Source organism: Pelobates fuscus, chromosome 4, assembly GCF_036172605.1.
Source record: "Pelobates fuscus isolate aPelFus1 chromosome 4, aPelFus1.pri, whole genome shotgun sequence".
NCBI lineage: Eukaryota > Metazoa > Chordata > Amphibia > Anura > Pelobatidae > Pelobates > Pelobates fuscus.
In genome coordinates this window covers 42,631,948-42,658,456 of record NC_086320.1, presented here as the reverse complement: position 1 = coordinate 42,658,456, position 26,509 = coordinate 42,631,948, and the positions used below count along the sequence as shown (strand labels likewise).

General features: G+C 38.7%; 1 protein-coding gene across 1 annotated transcript in view; it reads right to left on the bottom strand.

The window, feature by feature from the left end:
- EIF3H (eukaryotic translation initiation factor 3 subunit H) overlaps positions 1–26,509 on the bottom strand; it is an 85,537-nt gene that overhangs the window by 13,605 nt on the left and 45,423 nt on the right. The window contains exons 3-5 of the mRNA XM_063451125.1: positions 7,290–7,457; positions 1,458–1,557; positions 893–1,042 (exon numbers count right to left, since the gene is read on the bottom strand). Coding sequence (XP_063307195.1) covers positions 893–1,042; positions 1,458–1,557; positions 7,290–7,457 — 418 coding nt within the window. The remainder of the gene's footprint in view (positions 1–892; positions 1,043–1,457; positions 1,558–7,289; positions 7,458–26,509) is intronic.

The window sequence follows — 26,509 nt, the reverse complement described above, 5'->3', positions numbered from 1 at the left end:
GCCAAAAAAGCCAAGAGGAAACTTGCCGAGTAATCCTTCGACTCTGGCACTGGATCACCAGTAGGAGCCACAACTGGAATATCTCAACCAGTCTCCACTGATCACCTAAACATAAAAAGTGAGGCACATGTCTGAGGCTGTTTGAGAACAGACACTAGGAGCCTTGTGTCTAGATGCCTTTTAAATGGAATGGTTCCATTTTAATATTTCAGACTACATGTCTAGGATGGGAGGCATGGTAACAACCTAGGTGCTGGTGCTGCCACTTTACCTCTGGAAAAATATCACATGGCGGTTGTGGTGACATTCTGTCAAACTTATAGGGTGACCAGGCTCATGTATGCCTTTTTTACAGGGGGATAAGCTTTACCCTTTGATTTGGTAATCGGGTAATTCTATACCTTTTCAAGTCAGTAAAGAGATAACCACCTCCCCACTATCTCCATTCCTCTCTGTTCCTTCTTGGCTGTGCTGCAAAGCAGATGTGCAGACGCCATGTGCTAGCATGGTGAACCATGTTGCACTCTGTTGCATCCTTTTCTTTCTTAGTGGATGTGATGTTGAACTTGTAGCAGTGAGCCATTACTAGATGTGAAGGCCTAACTGTGGGTGAGATCAAACGAGTGGGGAAGAGGATTACTATATAGATAGAGAGATTTAAAAAGAGTTGTTGCTCCGTGGGTCTGGGCTCTGTGTATGTGATAAATTTATAGTATTGTGTTGCCTTCTAATAAATACTTTTTTATGTAGACGAACCTTGTGTAATATACATATTAATTTGGTAATTGATCATTTACCACAGCGGTACCTAGCAGATAAAACTTAGAACTGGATTTTACTTTAACAAAGGTGGTAAGAGCTTTTCTTAACAGAAGGCTGATTAAGTGCTCACCTGCTAGATAGACTGAGAAGTTCGTGTTTTTCAGTAATAGGAGCCTTCCTATCCAGCTCCCAGGTCAGGACATTGATGAGATGTGAATTCTTAATGACGATCGGGACTTCTTCAAACATGTGCTCGAAAGCGACGTTTGCCTTTTTCAGTCTGCAAACAGGACACGCAAGACACATTTTACGACATAATCCAACTGGGGGGTAAGGATATTCTCCCTAAAAGCCTCTTTACATTAATTTGAGATACATTGAACAATGTTTAAAAAGTGTACTAACTGATCTACATATTTACCTTCAATTCTCATAGCACAGAGATTCCAACATTATCATTACATTCTTAATGTGATACTTTTATTGTGACATGCGTTTAAAGAATTATTTTTCAACATATAGTTTATATTTTGCATGTATAGCAAACTGGAGGAAAAAGAGAGTAATTCACATGGCGATCGTCTGTGATTCTCCTCTGCATAATCTTTCAACCATACTTTAGCGAGCAACTCGTACCTCACAGCTTACATCACACCTTCACCATGCCAAGATCCACACAATGTCAAGACACATACCCTTCAGCAGAAAAGTCTTTTTCTTTACAGACTTCCATCAATTTGGGCGTTAGACGATAAGCCTTAAGCGACAGAGAGCCTTGAGCAGTTTTAATTGGATCTGGAATAGAACAGGGGGAAAAAAACGTTAAAAAAAAAAAGACGCATAAAACAAACGTAACATTTTCACAGGTTATCTAATTCCAACAAATAAAGCTATAATAAAACAAATGCTTTATTGAAGAGGAGACAGAAAAATGACAAATAGGTCTTAAAATCTAGAATCTAGGTGTTCACACATGTATGGTTGATAGCTCTGCTTCCTGTGAAGTAAATGAGTTAAACAGTGAGCTAGCAAAATAAGGAAATTTGTAGATTAAAGGGACACTGTAGACACCCACACCACTTCAGCCCCTTTTGCACTTAGTGCTGCAATGTAAAACATTGCAGTTCCAGATAAACTGCAATGTTTACATTGCAGCTCTAAGTTTGCCCTCTGTGGCTGTCAAATGGACTTTTGGTCCGTTATCTGACGCGGACGTCCTCACGGACCTCCAGCGTCAATAATTGAATAATGCTTTCCAAAGTGGAGGTCTAATGTGCGCGGTGCCATTGCTGCGCGTGCGCACTAGGTCTTGGCCGCCGGCTGACTGGGGACATCAGCACTGGATTCAGGTAAGTGGCTAAAGTGCTTTTAACCCCTTCAGCCACGCGGGAGTGGGGGGGCACGAGAGGAGGGCAATCCAGGAGCCTACAGTGCCAGGAAAACGGGTTTGTTTTCTTAGCACTATAGGATCCCTTTAAATGTTATATATACCTGGAATTTGGATCTAAGCATGTACTGTGAACTCCATTCTACAGTGTCTTGAATTGGTAAAATTGTATAAATAATAATCAGTATTGTCATACAGGGTTATTGCATGGCATTATGCACAAATCTATGTACACCCATGCCAGTTACCATTAAATACACTGATAATTTACACCTTTATTTAGATGGAATAATTGAATAAGCTAAATAGCACAGTAGACATTAGGTTTAGTAGCGGTTAAACCAATGCTGGGCGTTATTATATAAATATGGTAATAAATGCATATTTCTATTTTTTTTTTGTCAATCTTTCTTTTATTAAGGCACGGATGAAGGGTACAGAATAAAGAAAGGGAAATGCAGGATTTTCACAGATTAGGGTTAACGATAGCATACATTTCCACATTATTTTCAATGCCTCATTTTTATATTATTTTGAGAGTCGCTTAACGTACATTTATCTTAACTAAACATAAAACATGAATAAGTATGTGCATTTATGTAACAAGAGGAGAGCAGGCTATTAAACATTATTGATTGATCCATAGCGGAGTTCAGCTAAACTTGTGACGCTCAAGTAACCATAGCTTAGATTCATCAAAGTGTGATATTGGCAAGATATCTCAATGTATGGCTATTGCCGTCTGAAGCATTATTTCTATTTTATTTTAATAGTTTTGTACCACCCACTTCTTACATCCCTAAACCATAACCTGAAACATTTGCTTTTCAGCTCTGATAATACAGTCGTATGTGATCACATATTCCTCTGAGAAGATGCAAAGCAGAGATTTTCACGGGAGGAGGGGCTGCTGGACTACAATATCTCTAATTATCAGTGAGATTCTGGATGATGCTAATAAAAGTTAAATGCATCTGATGGGACAGAGTGATAAGCCAGTGCTAAACAGCATATGTGGAATATAACTCCCACTAACCATATCTACTATTAAGCTAGGCCAGGTGAGAATTTTAGTCATATAGCAAGTCACTATTTTAGTAGGTACAGATTGCAACCCGTATTTCAAATACAAACCTAAAATATTTTTTATACAAATCCTTAAATCTAAATAAAATTATTCATCTCAATTTGAAACATTGGACTGGAGATTTGTCCTCAATGCCTCTTTAGGACAAACATATGACTAAACAATGTTCAGCACTAATAAGGAAACGCTTGGGGGGAAAAAAGGAGGGGGGGAGTGGATCTTCATTAGTTACAAAGTAAAGTTCTGCAGCTAAATGTTTATGAAAATAAAAGCGTCCTTTTTGTAAAAAGAATGTATGAGAGCAGTTTTGAAATTAGAGTTTCCCTTTAAAGTTGTGGTATTCTAGAGGTCTGTGATCTTTAAGTTTGTGGAGCATGATGGGAGATGCAGTTCACACATAGTAAAACATACAAGAGAATATTTTTTCAACATATATTCTTTGGGTGACACTTTTACTGTGACATCAGTTTAAAGATTATGCATTAGTTTCAACATATAGTTTATATTTTGAATGAATAATAAACTGGAGGGACAAATGGAGATAATTACGATGTGTAGGTCTGGGATTCTAATGTGATATGCTCAGTCCTGCAGAAAATGATGGGAGACCCGGCTGCCTGGTCGGGCCGGCATCTTCACCATTTTCGGAGTATCACTATAACCCCCTCTCTTTCTTTTCTTTTCCTCTCATAGTACTTACTTTCCGGTTAAACTATTCTTTTCCTATCTTATTAAAACTCTTTTTTGTTTAACGCTGACTGCTGATCAGTGACCAACTAGCCAACTAGACCCTTCTTGGTTGGGGTGGGTTGAAGGACGACTATAGGTGGCTCGCTAGCAACCTTGTACACCAAGTTTGAGTTCGCTGACTTAGCTAAATTAAAATTTTCATGCATTCTATTAGTCACTGATGATAGGTAATGCAAATACTACCATGTGTTTTCTAGTCAGTCAGGAGTCTTTGTATTACTTAATTCAAAATGGGTGGGATGCCGCAGTAACCAGACTCTCAGTCAACAAGCATATGTTAGCTACGAAGTTTTTGGTTGGTTGTAAGGATATGTAAAAATTATAGCTCTTACCCAATGTTGACTTTTGACTGTGATATTGTTCATATTTGCATCATGTTGCATATCTTACTGTGGTGTCTGATCTTGTTATAAAAAAAAAATGATGGGAGTATGGGCATCAAAATCCCAGAAAATCAGCCATTTAAGAAAATCTTCAGATTTCCCTATACCATCTAGTGGCATTAAGACTTTAAAAAAAAAATCTACAATGCAGAGGTTAACTCAGGCCGTTCACACAATGTGACAAATTTTGAACGTGGACTGAACAACTGTGGCCTTTCAGGCTAAAATCTACAATCAAACTACAACTATCCTCAGCCAGCCAGTGGATCCTTAAGAGATAGCCGTGAGAAGGTACACTCCAATAGACCAGAAGCGCAACATGTTTTGTTTTATTAAACTCTGCCGGCGCCCTCTCCATCGATGAGTAATCCATAATTTCTGGAGGTTAATCAGGAGGTGTATAATGCAAGGAGGTCATGCTGTGCAGAAAGACAATTAGTTAATCTATTTGTCTCGTCTGCCGTTGGCTGCTTCCACCAGTGATAAGGAGGAGAAAAGCAGCCCGCTGAAAAATAACTCCAATTTCAATGCTCTGCTTATTAGCATGCAGACTACAATGTTCCTTCACCACACTGCACGCCTTCCGTGAATCTCAAATCAGGAATACAATGGCCACCGAGCTGCCTTTTTAGTTCACAGAGAGAATCAGAGATCGCTTCCAAGCAAACAATGTGTGCATCATGTCCAGAGGCGCAGAGACCGGTAAAGGTTAAAAGAGCAGCCAAAAGGTGCAATTCTATGTACTGGCCAGTTTGATTTGAGTTCCTTTCACTCTATAGCTCTTTTGAATATTTATGGCACACAGGGTTTTGTGAAAGATCTGGAGTGCTTGCGGGCGATGACCTTGCATAAGTAGGGATAAATAAAATCTATTTTATGACCGGCAAACTAGCACCTGCAGGCAATGCGCTCTATTGTTTGATACAATGAATCACATTCGTAGGCATGCAGGAGAGAGGTTTCTACAACCTCCGAGATTATTAATGCAAATGCAGAAATGTGCTACATGACACTGTGCATTTCAAAGAGAAGTCCCACGAAAAAAAAAATATATATATATATATTTATTTATTATATATATCTTGTAGCTTACTTGTAACTTGTAGTAGTAAAGATGTGCTAACCTAGCCACTGATTTTATCTCCATTAGAAGAAGAATCTTGGCCTCTGGTTTCTAGCATAGCAGCCCCACAGCACTAGAATTTAACTATGATGTAGATGAGTAAAAAGCAGATGAACTGCGTAAGATACTTTGAACCAGATTACACAAAGAATAATCGAAACAGCCAATAGTATATTTATCTATGAAATGTAGATCTTTGTGATAATGGTGAGCACAACACAATATGGCCATATAGTGTGTCCAAATTCTCTATTTTCTCCTGTGATGTCATGTTCCCAGCCAATATCAAAGGGCCCTAAAACATTTCATTATGTACATACTTAAATTGTTTTTTAAAGTTGAATTTAGCTGCATCAGTTTTAAGAAATGCATGCTCAGGATAACGCTTATCCATCTTTTTTATGATATATATTGTACACTATACTCTTACACGTTGGGTATTATTAGGTTCAAAATGTATGTCAGAGTTTGCAAATAGGCAGTCCCCACGGGAGACAATGTGTTACGAAAGCCCTACCGGTTGTGACTATTAGGTAATGTGGATATTCACTAAACAGTGACTTCGAAGAAAAAAACTAAACAAAAGCATAGTGGGAAATGTTGCAAATCAGCTACTAACTCAATATAATTCACAATTTCCTCAAAATGCCCTAAATTTTACAAGATAGCTTGCTTCTGGTCTTCTGGCAAATTTAGAATGATTTGGAATAATAAAAAAAAAAAAAAGCTTTTTATCATCGCACTGAACAGCACTCAGAAAATCTTATTTCATGAAACAAAACTCTTGGCTAGGCTATCTGAAAATACTGCTTCTATTCACTCTAGAAACCATGTAAGACCTACAAAGGGCTGACTGTCTTCATTATCCCAGGAGGCGTTTATACACATTGAAAAGGTGACAAAATGAGACAACATACAAAAACAAGTGGAAAAGTCATCAGGCTGTGATGTCATGTTCCCAGCCAATACAAAGTATTCTTTAACAACTTGTTCTTTACTGTAATCCAATTGTTAACATACTGAAATAATTTGGGGGCAGCTCGTAAGATTGATTACATTCATTAGTATTTTTTCTGACAGATACGCGGGGACGTTACATTCACTGCTCAGCTGGAAACTATATGCAAGACTGCCAGATATGGCAAACACAGCGTTTCAGGGGGGAGGGAGCCATAAAGCTGTTAAATTGCCTATGGTTCTGATACAGCACAGAACATCTGGTCTGGAGAGCTTGAGGAAACACCATTAAACCGGCAGAAAGAGAAAAAAATGTTTGTGTTCAGGGAAACAGAGCAGGGTCTGTGCGCCCCTGTCAGAGGTATTAAGGGAGAGAAGAGGGAAGAAAAAAAAAAAACTTGGCAAATTGTGTTATGATTGGTCAGTCACGTAGTACAGAGCCAGACATCCCAGTAATCGAGGTTTGTTAGACATCTGGTCTGGTTCCACCAGCCTTCACCAAGGGACGAGGGAGATGCAGGAATAAAAATGAAGCGGCTACTCTCCGGCATTCCAAAGTGTACACATCAGGGCTCTGATAGCAAGAAAAATAAACACAGAATAGGAAACTCTGTCTAGACTGTGCTGCTGCTGCTCCGGCTGCTGCAGACATGGGGTTGGTATTTACTTAAAAGGGACTGCCAGGCTACCTCAGACATTACGCCCCCTCCTCACCCTCCAACACACACACACACACAAAAACTAAGCACTTTGTAGCACAGTGAAAATTGTTAGTATCAATGTGGACTTGGGAGAGGGGGGGGGAGGGGGGGGGGGGGGGGGGGGAGTAAATATTCTTACCGTAAATGAGAACCACAGATTCCTCAATGGCATGCTGGTAACTGAACTGGGAATCCAGCAGAGCTCGGCTGACGAAGGTGCCATAGTATGTGGACTGGTACCATCCAACGTGAAGATGGTCAATGTTGACGTGACGCAAGCTACGCATCATCTCCATTTGATACTGAACTGCATAGGAGAATAAATAGAGAAAACAATTGTAAAATCTGCTATCAGCAAACACATGCCAATGAACAAAAGCAGTGCAGGTTGTAATCCCTTGGATGCAAAGCTAACTCATCAAATTGCTACGGAAAAGACATTGTACGCAACTAGTGATTTACTTTAAAATTCCAGTGCTTGCTCCCCCATCTGCAAAATTACTTTTTCTAAGGTCGGTTTCACTTATGGCACAATTCAGAATCAATGCTGTGCCAATACCTTAGTTGGGAATAAGCCTCTAATGAAAGCATTACGTATGGTGTGTGCCACGCTGTGAATTTTAGAGAAGGTCTTTCTGCTGTCTGTTTTCAAAAGCTAGTGCGTGATACACCAATGAGATGTATATTACCTGGGAGTATTAACCAGATTGGGTTTGATCCCCTGTCACAGGTGGCGCATTACAATAGTAAGATTCAATGTTTGGACTATTCTCTTCATTAGCATTATGTAAGAGACCAAAGGGTTCACCAATAATGTATGCAATCATATCCCTATGCCACCATTTCAAATGAATTTACCTTCAACTCCCTACAGATATGTAGGTGATAACTCAGCCAAAGTTTTACTGGGGGGACTCTAGTCTTAGGGGACCATATGTATGTCAAACATGAACAACATTTGTGGAAGCTACACTCAGGTATGTACTGCCATTTAAATTCAGTCCTCTCCTAAAAATGAGATGGTGGAAGAAGCTGAGGAGACCAGTAGCTCAATTCTGTCTGTCCAGCTCCTCCTCCTGATACATAATTACCAGGAGAGGGGCTGAATTTAGGATGTAAGCTGCAAAAAACAGTGGATTACCTTGAAGGAAACTCATCAATCTCAGGTAGGTTGGAACGTGTATGCATCAGTGCTGCTTAGATGAAAGCAATCCTAACCCAAACTTTCACATTTACATAACACTGAAGAACATTTTAGAAGAATTAATTTGATTGGGTTTCCCCAATACCTCCATGTGTCAGACATTTGGTCTTGTGGTTTTTATGAGGTCTCCAAAGACCCCATACAAATTATTTTCCTAGAATATATGGCTCACTGTTGCATATAAGCAACCTGTTGAGTAGTGCTAAAATATTATGTTTTGCATAAAATGTTCCACAATATACAAAATAGATTCCGTTAAGGTTGAAAACAAGCAAGTTTTAAAAAGATAAAGATTACACGTGTCAAAATTTGTAGACATCAAAGGAGATAAAAAAAATGTAAAATAAGTTACACCACAGTTAAACTATCCTACCCTCCGGTTTGAAACATGTAAGCAGCATGGCTATTTTATTATTTTAAAGAGCGAAGCAAAGCAAATGAAGACGAACACTAATAGCAACAGATCGTAACAGCAATGCAGGAAACCAGAGCTAGTCAAATGAAAGGCTTGGGTTTAATTTAGATATATGTATGGCAACATTGTTACACAAGGTTTTTTTCCAAAAGGTTTTAATTTTATGGCAAGACAGCTAACTTTATTTGGCAGATTGCAGAACTCCAATCAAATGGGCATCTGCTTTTGTTTATCCTTAATCTTCCCACACGTTTTAGATTTGAAGTTGCCAGAGGCAATGAGCGCAGTATCTAAGATCCGTATCATCAAGATGTCCATTCGAGTAAGTGAAACATAACTCGTTCCAAGTATGTGCTGATTTCAAGTGATGCTTGCTACACAGAATGCAGTCATTCATTTTTTCACGTTGCTTGTATAGCGCCACTATCACGGGAGTTTTAGCATGCTCCGGGATTGGACAATGATGTGCAAGTCAACAATGAGAAACAAACGTTCAGACTGGAGTAAATCAGACAAGCTAAACTACATTTTGTAATGACTTCTTGCTCGTTATTTTTATCTTTGATATGTTTAGATAGACCGGTAACTGCTGGCGATTGTTGTGGCCTATGAGGATTACAACGCTTACACCTGAGCTTAATAAAAATTTTAGACCACAGAAGCTAGAGTGGTTTTGATCACAAACAGCACACTTTAATGTAAATGAAAATAAAATTGAAGCCAATGAAAGTTCACACAAAGTTCTCGATCTGTGGATATCCATGCTTGAAAGCAGGCTCAACAAAGAAGTTAATTTCAGTTATATAGGTGATCGTATGTGAACCGGGCCAGTGTATTCCTGGTATCATAGCCAGTTCAATAGTGTGTAGGGGTTAGGATGCTTGGTGTAATCTTTAAAGGAGGGATTAACTTCCTGACACTTTTGTCCAAATCCAAGCAAGCAATTTATAGAGTTCTGGGGTTAGACTAGGAGTATGAGAACACCTAGAGGCACCAAAAAATTTAATAAAACCCTACTTGTATCAAGGGACATCAGACAGGATGACAAGCATTAAATGACTTGAGCAACTACTAGCTGAATTAATGCCATTGAGACTACGGGGGTTAATAGGTTAGACACCTGCCAAGGTCAAGACGCAGTTCTAGAATTCGAATAATTCTTTGCATTGCCGCTTCCCCAAAGGACAACCAAAGTACCTGATGCATGCTCTGACTTAACCACACCAGCAGACGGTAAATAGTTGCTAACATTACAAAAATATGTTTATTTTAAAGAGCCCTGAAGAATTAAAGGCAGAGTTGATGACCTTTAACTTTAAGGCATTACTAGCCGTGCTATATCGGTAAGATACCATCCCTGATAAGATGCACCACACACCTGAAGCACCTTAGCTTGCTGAAGTCCTTTAGTGTTAAATTGCAGCTTATTTGAGAAGAGTTTATTTAAAGAGAAAATGACACTTTTATAAATCACCATTGTCGCATCCCTCCCAGCTGTCAGATCACAAGGAGGCTTTCCTGCTGCACTTGCTTTGAATTGGAGCTCAAAACAAGAGTAAGGCTAAAACTTCTACTTATTTCACAAACTCCACCAGCTCCCTGAAATTAGAATATATGTGCCTACAGAGCTCCTGTGTGTAGGCTGGCGTTTACAGTAGCTGTAGAAACTAGTTCTGTGGCCAATATAAGCAAACAAACATTTTCTTACCTGCCCGACCCATAAATATCTAGTGAATGATTGAACCCCCTTGCAGGGTTTCTTTAATACCACATGTATTTCTCATTTGTTGGCGTTTTTCAGAGAAGAAGAGGAGGGCGAAAAAAAAAATGTAAACAGAGATCAACTTCTTCCTGTGCTTAGCTTGAGGAAAAGCTTGTAGACACTATTGAGGCTGAAACAATCCCACGCAAAGTTATCAGCAGTAAGGTTAATCCATTTTTAATGATAAGAGGCACATCTGCTCCAGGCATTAAAACACATCTGAACAGATTCGGCAAAAAACAAGGGAAAAGGGGATTTTGCATACAGTAACTCTGTTTAAAGGAAAGGAAACAATAATTGGACAAATGTGGCCTGAATTTCACTACTTTATAAAGTTGTTTTCATTTCTGACATGTCTATAGACAGCATGTCAGGCAAGAAAACGGGGACAGTTGGATTTGTTTTTAACGTTTTGATTTCTTGGAATACATTTTACTAGGAGCAACACAACTTTTTCTTTGATATATCTGGTAGATATTGGCATATCAAATGTGAGACTAGGTTTGACTGTATATTGTATATTTTGTCATTTATACAGTGCCATTATACTCTACCATGCTGTGCAAAGTATGACAAACTAAAGTAAGTGAATTGAAATAAGTGAGGAGGAACCTGCTCCGTAAGCGTATTCCTGACACTAGTGTTTTTCCCACACCTCACTGGGCTTACTGCGGCTGGCCCTAACTCCGTGGCTGAGATCATCAATAATGATGATCTCAGCCAAACCAATGCTTTCCTATATTAAAGCACTGGGAGGCTATACGCACTGTGCCAATTGGCATCCCTTCAATGCATTTAATCAATACTTCCCTATGTGGAACATTCAGCATCTCCACGCAGAATGTGCAGTCCTGAGATAGGAAGCACTGCTGAGTGAATGCCACTAGCAATGTCAACACTGTTTACCATGCTCAGCCTGCATTGACATGCTATAGGCTCCAGAACCACTACATTAAACTGTAGTGGTTCTGAGGACTATATTGTTCCTTTAACATCAAGAGGATTGAATGTATATTGCTAGAATGACGAGCTGCCTTGAAATTATAAAGCCATAATGCTCATTATAGAGGACACATTGCCCCCTTTGTGGAAAAGGCAACAAGCAAAAAGAATGTTAGCATGACAGAAGTTATCAAAAAAGTGACAAAGGCAAAATAGAGTGGTGGGGACTTCAGGTGAAAACCTTTTTGTGCAACAAATTTATTGTGTTTCAATTAAAAATCCTTGCAAATTGTATGTAATATGCATAGCTAAGAATTACAGTGTCAAAGTGCCCTTAATGTCACATGAATCACAGCGTATGGTCACTCTAGCGGTTACGGTTAAAGGCTGAACTTGACTTGATTGCTGTTTATCAAAAATTGCAATCATTACAATTGTAGTGTTAAGGGGACAGGGACACTGCACCCAGACCACTTCACAATAAGCTGAAGTGGTCTGGGCGTCTATAGTGTCCCTTTAAGTCCACGTTGTTTACACTCTATATTTGACACAATAAAGCTTAATAAAGTTAACCGTTTATAACAGGCTATAAACTGCAAAGAATACGCAATATTTCAGATTGTATTTATAACTCATTTCACTTCCAACTTAAATCACAAAGAGACATCTCTGAACAAAGGGACTCTAGGAGCCTGAACGATTTTTACAGTTCACTCTGGAAAATCTAATTATACAAATTAAATTAAATAAAAACAAAAACGAAAAAACAAAAACAAAAACCACACTCATCCTCTCCTTGTCCAGTGAAGGACCAGATTTGCGTGATACTCATGGCCCATGATAATTTAGGCTAGCGGATCATCAAGGGAAATTACTTTGCCACAAATGCAGTGCCAAGATGTTGGCTGCCTCGGATGTCGTATAGTGACCTGAAGTGGAGAGGTGCTCAAATGCTTCAGCACTTGGAAATAAATAGATTTTCTCTGGTAAGTCAGAATGCATCAGGAATTAGAATAAAATATCTGCAGTATTGGCTATTTTATTGGGGACAATAAAGTTTCCATTACTCTCTTATACGATGAGAAAGAAGGCCCTAGTGTGGACTGCTTTTAGTACATTATACCATTTGGTACCCACAAGAACAGAATTGTCAATTTTACAGAAAAGGAAGACGGTCGCTACTAAAGTAGAATAGTTTTCGCAGCCAAAAGGATACTTGCTAATGGAATCTCTCTCGATAGAAAGAAATAGAATAGAAAGCTATCTTCCTAGTTTCTGCGTTCACAGACCCCGAGGCTTGCCGATAGGTGGTTGTAAACAAAAACTTTCTAGTCAAAGCTTTGCCTCATGGGCAATTATTCCAACAGCAGTATATCACCAATGCAAATACACCACCGAACTCTCAGAAACAAGAAGATCTGTCATGCAAGCAGCATAGATTAAGCTCATTTGGTCACATGAAAGAAAAAGAAAAATTTACCTCCTGTTACTTAAACAATTTCCCATCAATTTCAGATGATCCAAATGCATAAATAAAGCAGCATGTTTAGGCCATTAGGCGAACGTAATCATAAAAGAACTAAGTTTTATTCAGCTTATTTCTGAGTCTCTGATGCGCTATATACAGTAGTGCCATCAGTTTATTCCATAATAAACGTAAGCACGGAAACAGATTTGGCCAGCAGATAAAAGCAAAGAATTGGCCATTTCAGCCTGTCTGTATCCTATCCAAAAGCACATGCTTTATCCTTTATTTAGAACTGGATCTTTGCTGCAGAGTTCCCTTTGGTTTAATCATAGAAATCTAAATTATAACTGCAGATCTGAACCTGCTGGTAAATATGGTCTGCAAGCCGGTGTAATTTATTACAAAGTCAACCCTCAGTAATTGGCAAATACGTGTGTAGCAGTTTCAGAATCCCTGAATCTTTCAAATAAAATTAATTTATTTAAAGGGATGTTTCTGTCCCCAATACATATCAAGCAGCGATGCTTTCCCCATTTTGTTCTCCTTTACTATTCTCACAAAGCCTTGCTTTTCCTATAACTTACTGCTTGTAGTATACGCTCACCACTGCCATATAAAGTTAAGTGAGCATAGGCATGGCCTACTTGGGTGAGAACTCACATCAAGTTAAAATGCCAAACACCATTATATTGTATATGTTGTAATGCATTAACAATAAAACAAATTTAAAAAGAATGGGTAACCTTCAATGTGGAGTGTCCCTTTAATTACGATTCTGTATTTATATGTATGTAATAATCAGGTCGTGTGGTGTGAAAGAAACACAATTCAAATTAGTGTTGGCCTTTTGAAAGCGTCCATCATATGTATGTGTCCAGCAAGTGAAGAGTGGGGTCAACTACCCATTGCTTGATACCTGGGACATACTATTTCCCACTATTGTGGAAATGCCTACTGTTAATATAGAATGTATTTGAGCAAGGAGGGGGTATTATTCAGTTCTAAACCATTCTGTAAATCACCGTAATGGGATATCCAGTTACTTTACTGTCTTTATTAGTCTGTTTTTCAGAGCTTTCCAGACGAGTAATGTAAAATGACATGCTAAAAACAGGTTTAGGAGTGCAGACTGTCTAATGGCTTAAATCACAGGCTTTATAACCCATTAGGTTCCAGAATGTTAATTTTGAGTGGCATTAACAGTAAACTGTTAATTACTGTTACTGATAAAATAAAAACATTTATTTGAGGGCAACTTGAGCCACCATAGTCATTGAGTTCTAGTAAGGCTGACCAAAAGGTACGTAGGATGCTGTTTTAGAATTACAACACCCATAATGCTTTTCCAACCTTCAGGATAAACAGCAGCTTTCAGAAATAATCAAGGTAGAACTAAGTATTAGCATTAATCTACATCCTGCCAGCTCAGATGCCACACTGAAATGTCCTAGGGCTGAGCAGTTTCAATTAATACCAAGGCACAACGTGGTGCTCCCATCGCATTTTAGAAATAAAAGTCTAAATTTAAAAATATCTAATGCTTTACTCTACTTTTTCGAAGCATCTGGAGTAAAAGCTTCATTAAACACAAAATGTTTTTTTATCAAACAGTGCTCAATGCACCTGCTAAAATCTCATCATGGCATTAAAAGACCTCCCACTGATAATTCACCAGGAAAAGCCACGGTACTCAGCTCCTGAGCAATGTGCGATGCTTACCCAGCCACGGACATTTTTATTTTCTTTAAGGATAATACTGAACTTAATGGAACTTAAGAGTTCCACCACGGCTGGAGCGCCACCTGCTGATCATTCCTAATCAACAGGTTATCTGAAATGTGCAGCACTACTGAACACCACACATGTAAAATAGGGTTTTATTAATAATAAAAAAAAAAAAAAAAATTGTGTAAACTTTAACATGACGATATGTTGATTAATTAACACCAACTATCCCAGATGATGTTTAAATTGCTATACGACATATGAAAAGCAGAAGTTATTTAAATCACTGATGGCGTGATGAAGCAGAGTTTGTAAGAATTCAGGAACTAAAATGATGATGTGTGCTGTAGAGCGGTTAGGTTTCTTTAGTGGCTTATATTAAACATTCTGGTTTGTGATTCCAATAGCTGGGGATGCAGATGTGACAGCCACATGAATGTTTTAAGTTATACAAAATTCCATGTTCCCATCAGTAGGGACACCCAAAATATGTGCTTTTCCTTTAATTTGCACTGCCAGGTACTATAGGCACTACAATAGAGTAGTCCATTCTGATTTTTTGATTAGTGATTTATTAAAGGTCCACTATAGTGCCATACTCGTTTTCCTGGCACTATAGTGCCCTGAGGGTGCCCCCACCTTCAGGGTCCCACGCCCGCCGGGCTGAAGGGGAAGGAAGGGGTTAATCCCTTACCTCGGCGCTGGGAACTCTGCTCCTCCTTTCCCGTCATCGGCTGAATGCGCATGCACGGCACGAGCCGCGTGCGCATTCAGCCAGTCTCAATGCTTTCCTATGGACGCTGGCATCTTCTCACTGTGAAAATCAAAGTGAGAAGCACAGAAGCGCCTTTAGCGGCTGTCAATGAGACAGCTACTAGAGGTTGGATTAACCCATAGGTAAACATAGCAGTTTCTCGGAAACTGGACCTGGCACCCAGACTACTTCATTAAGCTGAAGTTGTCTGGGTGCCTATAGTGGTCCTTTAACTGAAGTAATGTCAGGAAGCAATCTCCAGTTTCCCTTCTTTATGTGGACCAGTGATTCGTCAGATCCTGAAAACCAAGATGGCAGAAAATGTTGGCGATACTTAGAACTTTAAAGACCTGGAGCAGCACTCTAGCTTCACCTTCAATATAATTGGGACTATGTGTTAAAAAATTTGTATTTTTTTTTTTTAAAATAAGTAGTTTCCAGGCACTCTGGTGTTAAAACCGTAGGCAGATTTTAATGGAACAGAAAGAGCAGCAACGTTTCGACCTTGCTTGAAAAAGACCTCGGTGAAGATCGAAACATTGCTACTCTTTCTGTTCCATTAAAATCTGCCTGAGGCTTTAACACTAGAGTGCCAGGAATTTTTTCTTTTTTCCTTGACGTATTTGAATTGCTGGCCCTGGTCCGGAGCACCGGTGGCTGCTGGGATTGAGTGCGGTTCCTACAATCATTTTTGTAATGCTATATGTTAAAACCAGACATCTCTATACCAAGTTTGGTCAGGTGCCATCTATTAACCAAGACAGTACAGCGTTTGCAAGCCGTGGATGTCAGCACCATACAAATACTAAGACAGCTCAATAGGAAACCCAAGCCATTAACCATTATAATCCATGTGAGATCAACAGGAAAAGGAGATGGAAGACAATATCTCGAAAACAGAAAAACCTCAAAAAGAATTCAGTAAAAAGGCTATATATATATATATATATATATATATATAGCAAATAAAGAAGAGGTATATTCTCTTGCAATCGAGATTTAGACACAACTGCTCCATGGTTTAAACCTTGTAGTTGCTGAGCTGGAACTGGACGGAAGACTAAAAATGGTTCATAACACACATTTGATTTAGGAAACTACTGCATTTCAGTGTCCACGGCACTATTAAAGGGACACTCCAGACCCCTAAGGCACTTCAGCTTACTGCAATACTGTGTGTGTGAAGAGTGTGTCCTATTTTTATTTTTTTTTACATTTTACAAAAAGTGCAGATTTCATTGGAAATTGGCACTTTTATAAATTAACCTGGTAACACCACCTTGGTTTTCAAGCAGACAGCTGTCCTTGTTACTTCCTGGTTTGGTTAGCTCACTGGAGCGAAACTCAAGGGGCAGCAATTGCCCAGAGCACCTGCTTTGCAAAGACTTCATATTGAGCTGCATTGGTTAGTCACAGAAAGCCTGGGCGGGGTTTGCCAAGGCACCAGACAAGAGATCTGCATGTTTTGCAAACCATTATTATATATACCACTGATAGGATGAAAAAAAAGTGTATGGGTATATCTACTAAGCAGTGATTTGTATTTGTGTTCTATTTGGGCACTGGGGTGTGCCTTTAATGGATGCAACCAACTGTGTATTTCACTTTCTTACACTTAAAGGGTTAGTAAAAAACCCTAACTCACACAGACCGCTAGGAACCTGCAGAGCTGCCCATCAAATCCGAGAATAACATCATATCCCCTGTGTAACTGTAGTGTCATCACGCCAGCTTTCCCGGACTTCAGAAAATCAGAAGCACAGCTGTATGAGAAAGACAGGGGAAGAAACCCGTCCCCTGCAGAAAGAATAACTACCATATGTATGCAGTCAACCCAGACAAGAAAGAAAACACAGGCAGAAATGATTTCTTGTTGCTTAGCAGGCAAGGGCTGAGCTGACAAGGAATAATGACATGTCGACATTTTGCACGGATCCTCTAGAAAGCATGCTTGTTAACCTGCCACAAGATGTAGATGTTTAAGATAATATCCGACACTAATACAGAACTGCTTCTAGGGGGAAAAATGCTGAAACACAAACAGGCACATCATTTTTGCACGCTCTCATTTCCAGTCCAACTATACATTTAATATAAAGAAAGAATAATAAAAACACTGAATACATATAACGAGAGATTTCAGATAAACACTCCCCTTTTTGGTTTTTTTTTTCTTCCTTTTTTCTACTCCCATGAATGTGCGCGCTGTCACAGATACTCTCAAATGCACTAACAAGCACACACACAGAACAGTTTGCCATCCAAATTTATAAGTCATCTTGCTGAGGAGTTATGCTCAAGCTGCTAAAAATCACAAACAAGCAATACTAGCTATTAAAGGAACTGAAGCAGGTGTTCCAGAGTTGTAGAGCAAACCTTGCAGAATGCAAGAGGCTAATGTAGAAATGTATAGCGTCATAAAAACAGACAATTTGCCCAGTGCTCAAAGTCTCTTTAGAGATTTTGCTTTTTAGCTAAAGAGTTTAGGACTCACCTAAAAGGTTTGCCTTTAAGCAGCAGGTGAGCTTGTAATTTAATGGCTGCTGCAGTGGTACAGAAACCATGTTAATTAAATGTATACAGGGATTTAGGATAGTGCGTAGGTAACTATTTGGTTTTGCAAGATACTGTTGTGGCTACGTCCACACGATCGCGGGGAGGATCACGGGGAGGAAGAGGGTCTAAAAGACCAGTCCAAAGACATCCTACCCTATAACAAACAAGTAAATTCTGGTTATTTGTGGCTTTGAAATATAAACCAGAGCAGAAGATGGTCTTAAATATCACAAAACATCTGGTAAAACATACAGTAAGCTCCAGACATCTGCTACCGGAGTTTTTATTTCTGTTATCATTTTAGACATGAGATATCACAGAGAATGTCTGTGGAAGCCATTTCTTTTAGTTTGTGTACACACATACACAAGGTTACAATGAGCCATTCTTTACTACAGTTTGTGGATAGTAAAGGTTTCACAAGTTTAATTACAATACAGAGTGCAAGCGACATAGTTAAATTATAGCATACTTATTAGGCAGAATAGTTAAAGCGTGGCATAGTTATTAGGCAGGAGGATAAATTATAGCTCTTATCTTGTGCAGCTACATTACACAAAAGTAGTATTGTTGCATTATAGTTATAAACCGGGACACTTGTAAATTAAATTTAAACCTCAAAAATTAAAGATCAGCTACTGAATCAAGTGCTTTTTTGCTAAATGTTTTTACTTTTTTAATTTGGATGGAATACAGCCTTAAAGGGATACTATAGTGCCAGGAATACAAACTGTATTCTTGGCACTATCACTCCCCCTGCCAGCCCCCTCCCTTTACTTACCTTATCCCAGCACCCCCTCTGACATCACACGACTAGTGTGCTCTAATGAGCATGTGCAGCAAATGCGCAAAGCGTGAGGACATCCAGCGTCAGATACTGGACCAAAGGTCTGTTTCAATTCAGGAAGACCTCTAGTCTGGTAGACAGTCACTGCAGGCAGCTCAGAGCTGCAACGTAAACATTGCAGTTCTCTGGAACCGGAATGTTTTACATAACAGCACTAAGTACAAAAGGGACACAACACTCAGACCACTTCAATGAGCTAAAGTGGTCTTGGTGCCTACAGTGTTAAATGCAGCCCAGGCAGAACTGTTATACAAGCTGCAACAAAAGGCTGTCCGAGTGCTCGTGGACACACAAGACATACACACCACTATCTGGATGTGCTAAAGAAGCGAATGCATACACACAAAATTAATGCATGTACAATTACATGTTTTAAACTAGTACTCCGCAAATGCATAGCTTACATTAGGGTTTGTTGCTTTTTTTTTTTTTTTTTTTAAATGATGTCCCGGGAAAAGCAGAGAAAGTAATAGTTAAAAAATAAGATCAAACAAGTTATTGAGAGTTCCAGGTGGGCCTGAAACCAGGCGTACAACACATTTCCATTTATAAACCTAAACTACACGTTAAAAGATATGCTGGAGGCAGCAGAAAATCTGTAAGTTACCAGGAACTACTGTGTATACAGCCACACATTAAAAGCAACGGGATATCAATAAAATGAGCTGGAAATTACTTTCCGAAGAAAATTATATACCACTGCACCGATGCCAGAAGGCCTTAAACCCAATGGGACTATGGGAAGCTGTCTATAGTTCTAGCTACATAACAAAATGGCATCAATTCCGTATTCCTAGAAGGCATTGCGACAACGAGGTCAAGTAATCTAAGAGTGAAAGAACACAAGGTAGTTTGGTATATAAATATAGCTATGGAGTCTGTTATTTATGAAATATTGGGAGCATGATAATAGAAAAATGAAACGGGGGATTTGGGTTTTAAAGATGGAAACTTAGAAAGCATGGCATCACCTTTTCAATTCTCCCTTGGATTTGAGGGCAAGGCTAAACATATGTAGTCCATTAGTTTGGCAATGAAGAAAATTATATATATATTTCCAGACCTTTTATGCTTTTTTACGCTGCAGAATACCATAGATCCATATTAGTGCTCAGAACTGAATTCCAAAGAGTATCCTAGTTTCAATGGTGAGAGATTAATCAGCAAAATGTTGGAAAAACCTGATTAAAAGAGACTTTTGTTATCAATTCCCTTTAACTGAGATTGTATGACTGTCTGCCCTGCTCTTACCGTAGTTATTTTCTTGGACCTGCTTTCTAAGAGTAGTAATGGATTTATTGCCGACAGTACTAAAAGGTCATTAAATATAAAGATATGGGGGTGGACAGACCATTCAGTTATTTTACATTTGGCAACATTTTTCAGTCATTCCTAAGAAAGCAATCTTATAATACCTGAATGCGCGGGGACTGTATCTATAAACTGTTGGAGGATTTAGCCTGCGTATAATAAGGAGGAGGGAAGAAGATTGACAAGATTTTATAGGAAAAGAGAGTGCATCGATTCAATACATCATCTGCTAGTGCATGTCACATTTTAAATGGACTTCAATAAAAGCCTACAAATGCAATTAACCTGCTAGGTTCCACAAAGGCTTGCAGTTGCATGGAACGCCACCCAAACTTTGTTAGGGAGCTCTATAAAACCAGACCGTCAGCAGAGCATTCCACATGAGCAGTCCTATGTTTCAGAAATTTCTTAGAAAGCCTAAGCGGTAATACAACAGACCCAGAAAAATGCAAACATCAGCATGGCGGGAGGGGAATTGCGTCTGCATTTGGTAACAGCTGCTAAAGTTTAGTTTTTGGAGTTTGTCTTAGCAGACCCTGAATTATTTAGCAAATAAAATGTCTCCATTTACACAGACACCAAACACCACTAGCATGGATAAGAACCCCCCCTCAACAGTCCGATTGATAGCCACATATGCATCTCCGAGAACAGAGCTCAACAACTCCACGTATATAAATATGGAAGGGAATTGTATACTGATTCAGCGCTAGAAATATTTAACATCGCCTAATGTATGTTTAGTTCTGAATCAAGATAACATACCAAATACCATTAAAATCTCTCTTAAAATATAAAAAATATCAAAAGACAAAATATAGTTGTGTGTCCAGGAATGCATGGCGGATCTTGGAACCTTAAATACAAGACCTCAATGTGTATTCAACAGGTTAGAAGCACTAAAAAAAAAAAAAAAAACACAATAATTTGAGATTATAGGATTTAGCCAATGCTTCTCTAATCATAGCTTTGAAGGTTTCTTAACTTATTCAGTGCAACTGTACACATCAAAAAGGTAATTGCAAGAGTACATGCCATACATTATCAAAGAAATCACGGTGTTCTAAGTTTTCTTTTCTTTTTACACACACACACACACACGAATGTGCCAGGTTTTTGCCGTTTTAAGAAGCAAGCAATAAGACTGTCAATTTTAAATAAAGACAGCTATATTTGTTTCCAAAGTTTGAGCAAACGTTATTTCATGCTTCTGTTTAAAACTGATCAATTCAATTCTTCTTGAGCCAAACATTAAATCCCTACCATTATATATCTGTTGCTCAATTTGCTCGTAACCACAAATTACGACAGCTGTTTCAAGGACAACACTGCTTTTAAACAAGCAATTAGTTGGTACAGGATTGCTTGAAAAAGCACCAGCAAGACTTGCTTAAATTACATATCTAGATCCCTCACCCTGCCTTACAGAGTGCTCTGTGAGTAGGCCATGCAGCAGGAGGTATAATTGCTTCCTAAAATGTTGCTCTGACATTTAACTGTTTACTCTGGGTCAAGGTGCTATATAAATTGCTATACGAGGAAACAATTTCTGATGGCAAAAAAAAAAAAAATATCAATTTCAAGTATGTAATGCAATGCTTTAAAGGACCATTAAATGTGTCCAGACAACTGTATCTCAATGTAGTGGTCTGTGGGCAGTGGCCCTTAAGTTTTAACCCTACAACAGCATGATTGGGAAGCCCTTAGCAGGCTAGCAGCCTGTCAATCGGTGTTGATGGGCGAACACATCTCCAACAGCAATATATTCATTAGATGGTCCACCTGCTGATAACCCTCCCCCTCCCAATCCGACTGCCAAATCTGTTAATGATAATGCAATCTTTAGAGTTAAATCCAGCATAGCACCTTTACAATAAATTGTTACTGGAGGTTTTCAGAACGAATATGTGGAGGTAATCCATAGGATAATATAGATATCAGGTAGAGCGCTGGTTAGCTCTGTGAGCCAGAGGACTGTGCGGTATTAGAAAGTAAAGGCGTTATACTGCACGTGTGAATGACTTGTGCTGCACGTTACACGTTTCCTTCACAGCTTGAAATTACATTTCAACACGACTTACATGTATGAAGCATGAGGGGAGGAAGCAAACTGTCTTTAAATGCGCTTGTATACATACGAGATGGAAAATCTATAACTGGCTCAGCAGCCAGAAAAACAAATACCGGGTACTATGCAAGTAGAACAGTGGGATTTTATTTACTTTGCACTCTGTACACAGGTTTTATAAAGCTTAATGTCTACATGCATTCTACAATGTACCTCTAAAACCACTTAAAATGCCATTGCAAACACACTTTTCGAGTTTACAATTAAATGTTTATTTAACCCCTTTAGGACCAAACGTCTGGAATAAAAGGGAATCATGACATGTCACACATGTCATGTGTCCTTAAGGGGTTAAACTAGGAATGTGACTATTTACCATGAACGTTTTATGTAGATCTAATACATTGCATTAAACATTTTTTTTTGAATGCGTCACTTTGCCCTAGGCTTCCAAACACAGTGTAACCGAGTTACTGTCGGCTAATCAGGTGATATGGCGTGTCAGAATTAAAGTAAACTAAAAGTCTTCATTGCCTGGTAAGCTACAGCTAATTTGTCAGTGACTTTGTGTGTATGTGCGTGTGTGTGTGTGTGTATGTATGTGCTTGCTAGTGAGTGAGCTTGTGTGTGTATATGTGCTTGCTAGTGAGTGAGCTTGTGTGTGTGTATGTGCATGCGTGATTAATGTAATTTTGTGTATGATTAGTCAGTGATTGTGAGCGCGTGTGTATGTCTGATTGTGTTTGTGTAAGTCAGTGATTATGTGTTTGTAGGTATGTGATTGTGCATATAGATCTGTGACTGTGTATGCATTTGTGATTGTGTGTATATCTGTGATTATGTGTGAATGTATGTGATTGTATGTGTGTGGGTCTGATTGTGCATGGGTATATCTGTGTGGACAGGTCTGTGTGTATGTATGTGACTGTGTATGAGTCAGTGATTGTGTGTGGACAGGTCTGTGATTGTATGTTTATGTGTGTGTGTGTACATCTGTGATTATGTGTGCGTATGACTGTGTATAGGTCTGTGAGTGTGTTTCTTTGATGTGTGTATCTGTGGTTATGTGTCCATATACATGTCTATGTATTTACTAGATAGCTCCCTAATTTGGTACCCTTAAATATGGCAATTCCACATAAGGATAACATAAGGGAGTTATCTACTAAACAAAATTAATGAAATGGGTTTTTAAGTTTAATTTAAATTAATTATATTCTAGATTTTATGTGTAACCCAAGACAATTAGTCTGCGCTCAATGCGACCCAGGGAAGCCAAAAGGTTGGACACCCATCGTTTAGATGGTGTTATGAGACTAATGTGTGACAAACAAACGGTCCCCTCATCAAATCAAGAATTCTATCATTTTGATCCAAAAAGGTAATTGGGAATTTGCTGGGGCTATGTTCCCAGTCCAAAATACACAATTTAAGCTCAAAAAGGTAAATGCCCATAGAAATGACACTTACTGGGTGTTCACAGAGAAAGGACCCACCAACATTGGGGTACTTTAAAGCAGTGGTGGGCTTAACATCATATGACCATATGGTGGAACTAAATCCCCATATTTATTCTTAGATAGGCAATTTAGAAGCCTTCTTTGTGTATATTTTGTAGTCTGAGTGCACCGCAACTATTTTTTTCATGTATGAAGTTTGGTCACTGCGGCCGCACCTTTCATGCGAAATGCAGGTCTCAGGTGTGCCCCCAATCCTTTCTCTCTACACAGTATATTTGGAATTCAGACCAGATTACTTTGGGGTTAAGCACCCCGCCCAGGCCCCCCAGCTTCAGAGGCCCCTTTAGAGTTGGCCACAGGTGTGTTTATATAGGAGGAGTTTAATAGTCAGGTCACTTTTATTATTTTCTCCATTCAACACAGATATCATCTACAATAGTGAGTATATTCATTCTAGCACTAACACTTTAATTGTTTAGTTTTAACACCATTTTTAATTTCTTTCATCACTTTATTTGTGTATACTCACTTTGCTCTTAAAAGGATTTAATAATACACTTTATATTTAACACTAGTACTATTTAATTTGTCCCCCACATTTTAGCGTAGGACCCACCAACATTGGGGTACTTTGAAAGCAGTGGTGGGCTTAACATCACATTGCCATATGGTGGAACAAAATCCCCATATTTATTCTTTAGATAGGCAATTTAGAAGCCTTCTTTGTGTTGTATTTTTTGTAGTCTGAGTAAACCGCAACTATTTTTTTTCCCACTTACAGGGTGTTTGTCAGGACACTATACTCTGTAAATGTTAATATGCGAAATCCACAGTAGATCAGGTGTTTGACAGTCGAGTATTGCGTTGCATACATATGGTTTGCAGTTTGGCTACATGCATTAGAGAACTGGTCTGTGTATGTAGGGTATGCCAAGTGTACTGCCATCCCTGGCAATAAAGGGTTAACGTGGCCGAGTATTTTATTCACAAGTGACTACAAGACAACCAAACATAAGCATTCCAAATGGCATCATTTTACAACTGGCATTTGGCCACGCTATCCTTAGTGGCAAAAGCTCATGATTGGCCAACACATTATCGGTTAGTGCCCCAGTTATAGCAGCTGCAGAACTTGCTTAAAGAGACACAAGCTAAATTTCAAGGATAGGATATGGTTATTAAAAACGGAGATAGGCAACCACCTCTACAGCCTTGGACAGATACATATACTGTCTGACTGCCAGTGGTGAGGGGGGATAAAAATCAGTGTGTCTGCTGCATAAAACATCACGATCACTAGTTGAACAAAGTTTTTATTTTTTTTAATAAAGAAATGTATGGTCTTTTACTTTGCAAAAGAGCAGGATTCAAATATCCTGTTAGTACTAATAAAATAATGAAGACAGACCAATATTCCTGGCCAGTGTGTGATTTTCTGCAAAAGTCTTTAGTGAATAATAAAAAAATAAAAAAAAAAACACTACAAATGTAAAGCATTTCATAAAATGTAAGCACCATAACGCTCACAGCACTACAGTGGATAACAAGCATTACTGCTTAAAATTAGCTTTGTCTACTCACAAAGCAACAATGAAGAATAACACTGTACCTATACAATGTTCTGACCACATTGCGAGCATATGTCTATGTAAATGTTAAATATTTGTCATAGGAACCGCACTACCACCCCCCCCCCCCCCCCCCAGCAATCCCAATACGTCCAGGCAGCAAAAATATTTCCAGGCACTCAAAATGTGAAATCCACTGGCAGATTTATTGTAACAAAACAGACAGCAACGTTTCGACCTAACAAGAGGTGCTTGACAAAGACCTCGTTAGGTCAAAACGTTGCTGTCTGTTTTGTTACAATTAACCTGCCTGCGGCTTTCACATTTTGAATGCCTGGAAATCTCTATGTAAATGTTAAGACTTTAAAGATTTTCGGTTACTCATTCGTGGTTTTGTCAGTATCTCCTAAATTCTGGATAGATTACTATTGTCATATTTCTACAATGTAAGTAAATCAGCGGATTAAACACAAAAAGGACTATGGCACAGCCTACCATGCGGCAATTGCAAAATACATACATTGTCTGTAGCACTGCCTTGAGACCTGGATCAAAACGACACATGTTAAGAATCAAAGTGTCGATTAACCCCTTAAGACCGCAGCCAAATGTACAAGTTGTGATCAAAACGTAATCAAAACCTGCCATTTGCGCTATATGTCTGTCCAACCGTAATTCACCTCTTTCATATAAAATGCACCCACACTTATTATATATGATTTTATTCAGGGGAAACAGGGCTTTCATTTAACATCAAATATTTAGGTATGATCATAATTTAATATGAATAAAATAAAAAAAATGGCAGAAAATAAGATTTAAAATTTTCTCAGTTCTACGTGACATTTTAACTGTGAATGTCAAAATACTGTTTGCTTTTACTGCAATAAAATACACATTTGTATTCAGCAATACACATATTTGTATTCTCACGTATAAAACAGTACCCCCTATGTACAGGTTTTATGGTGTTTTGGGAAGTTACAGGGTCAAATATAGCGTGTTACATTTCAGTTTTTTCACATTGAAATTCACCAGATTGGTTACCTTGCCTTTGAGACCATATGGTAGCCCAGGAATAAGAAGTACCCCCGTGATAGCATACCCTTTGCAAAAGTAGACAATCCAAGGTATTGCAAATGGGGTATGTCCAGTCTTTTTTAGTAGCCACTTGGTCACAAACACTGGCCAAAGTTAGTGTTAATATTTGAAAATGCAAAAAACGAATTTGAACGCCAATTTTGGACAGTGTTTGTGACCAAGTGGCTACTAAAAAAGA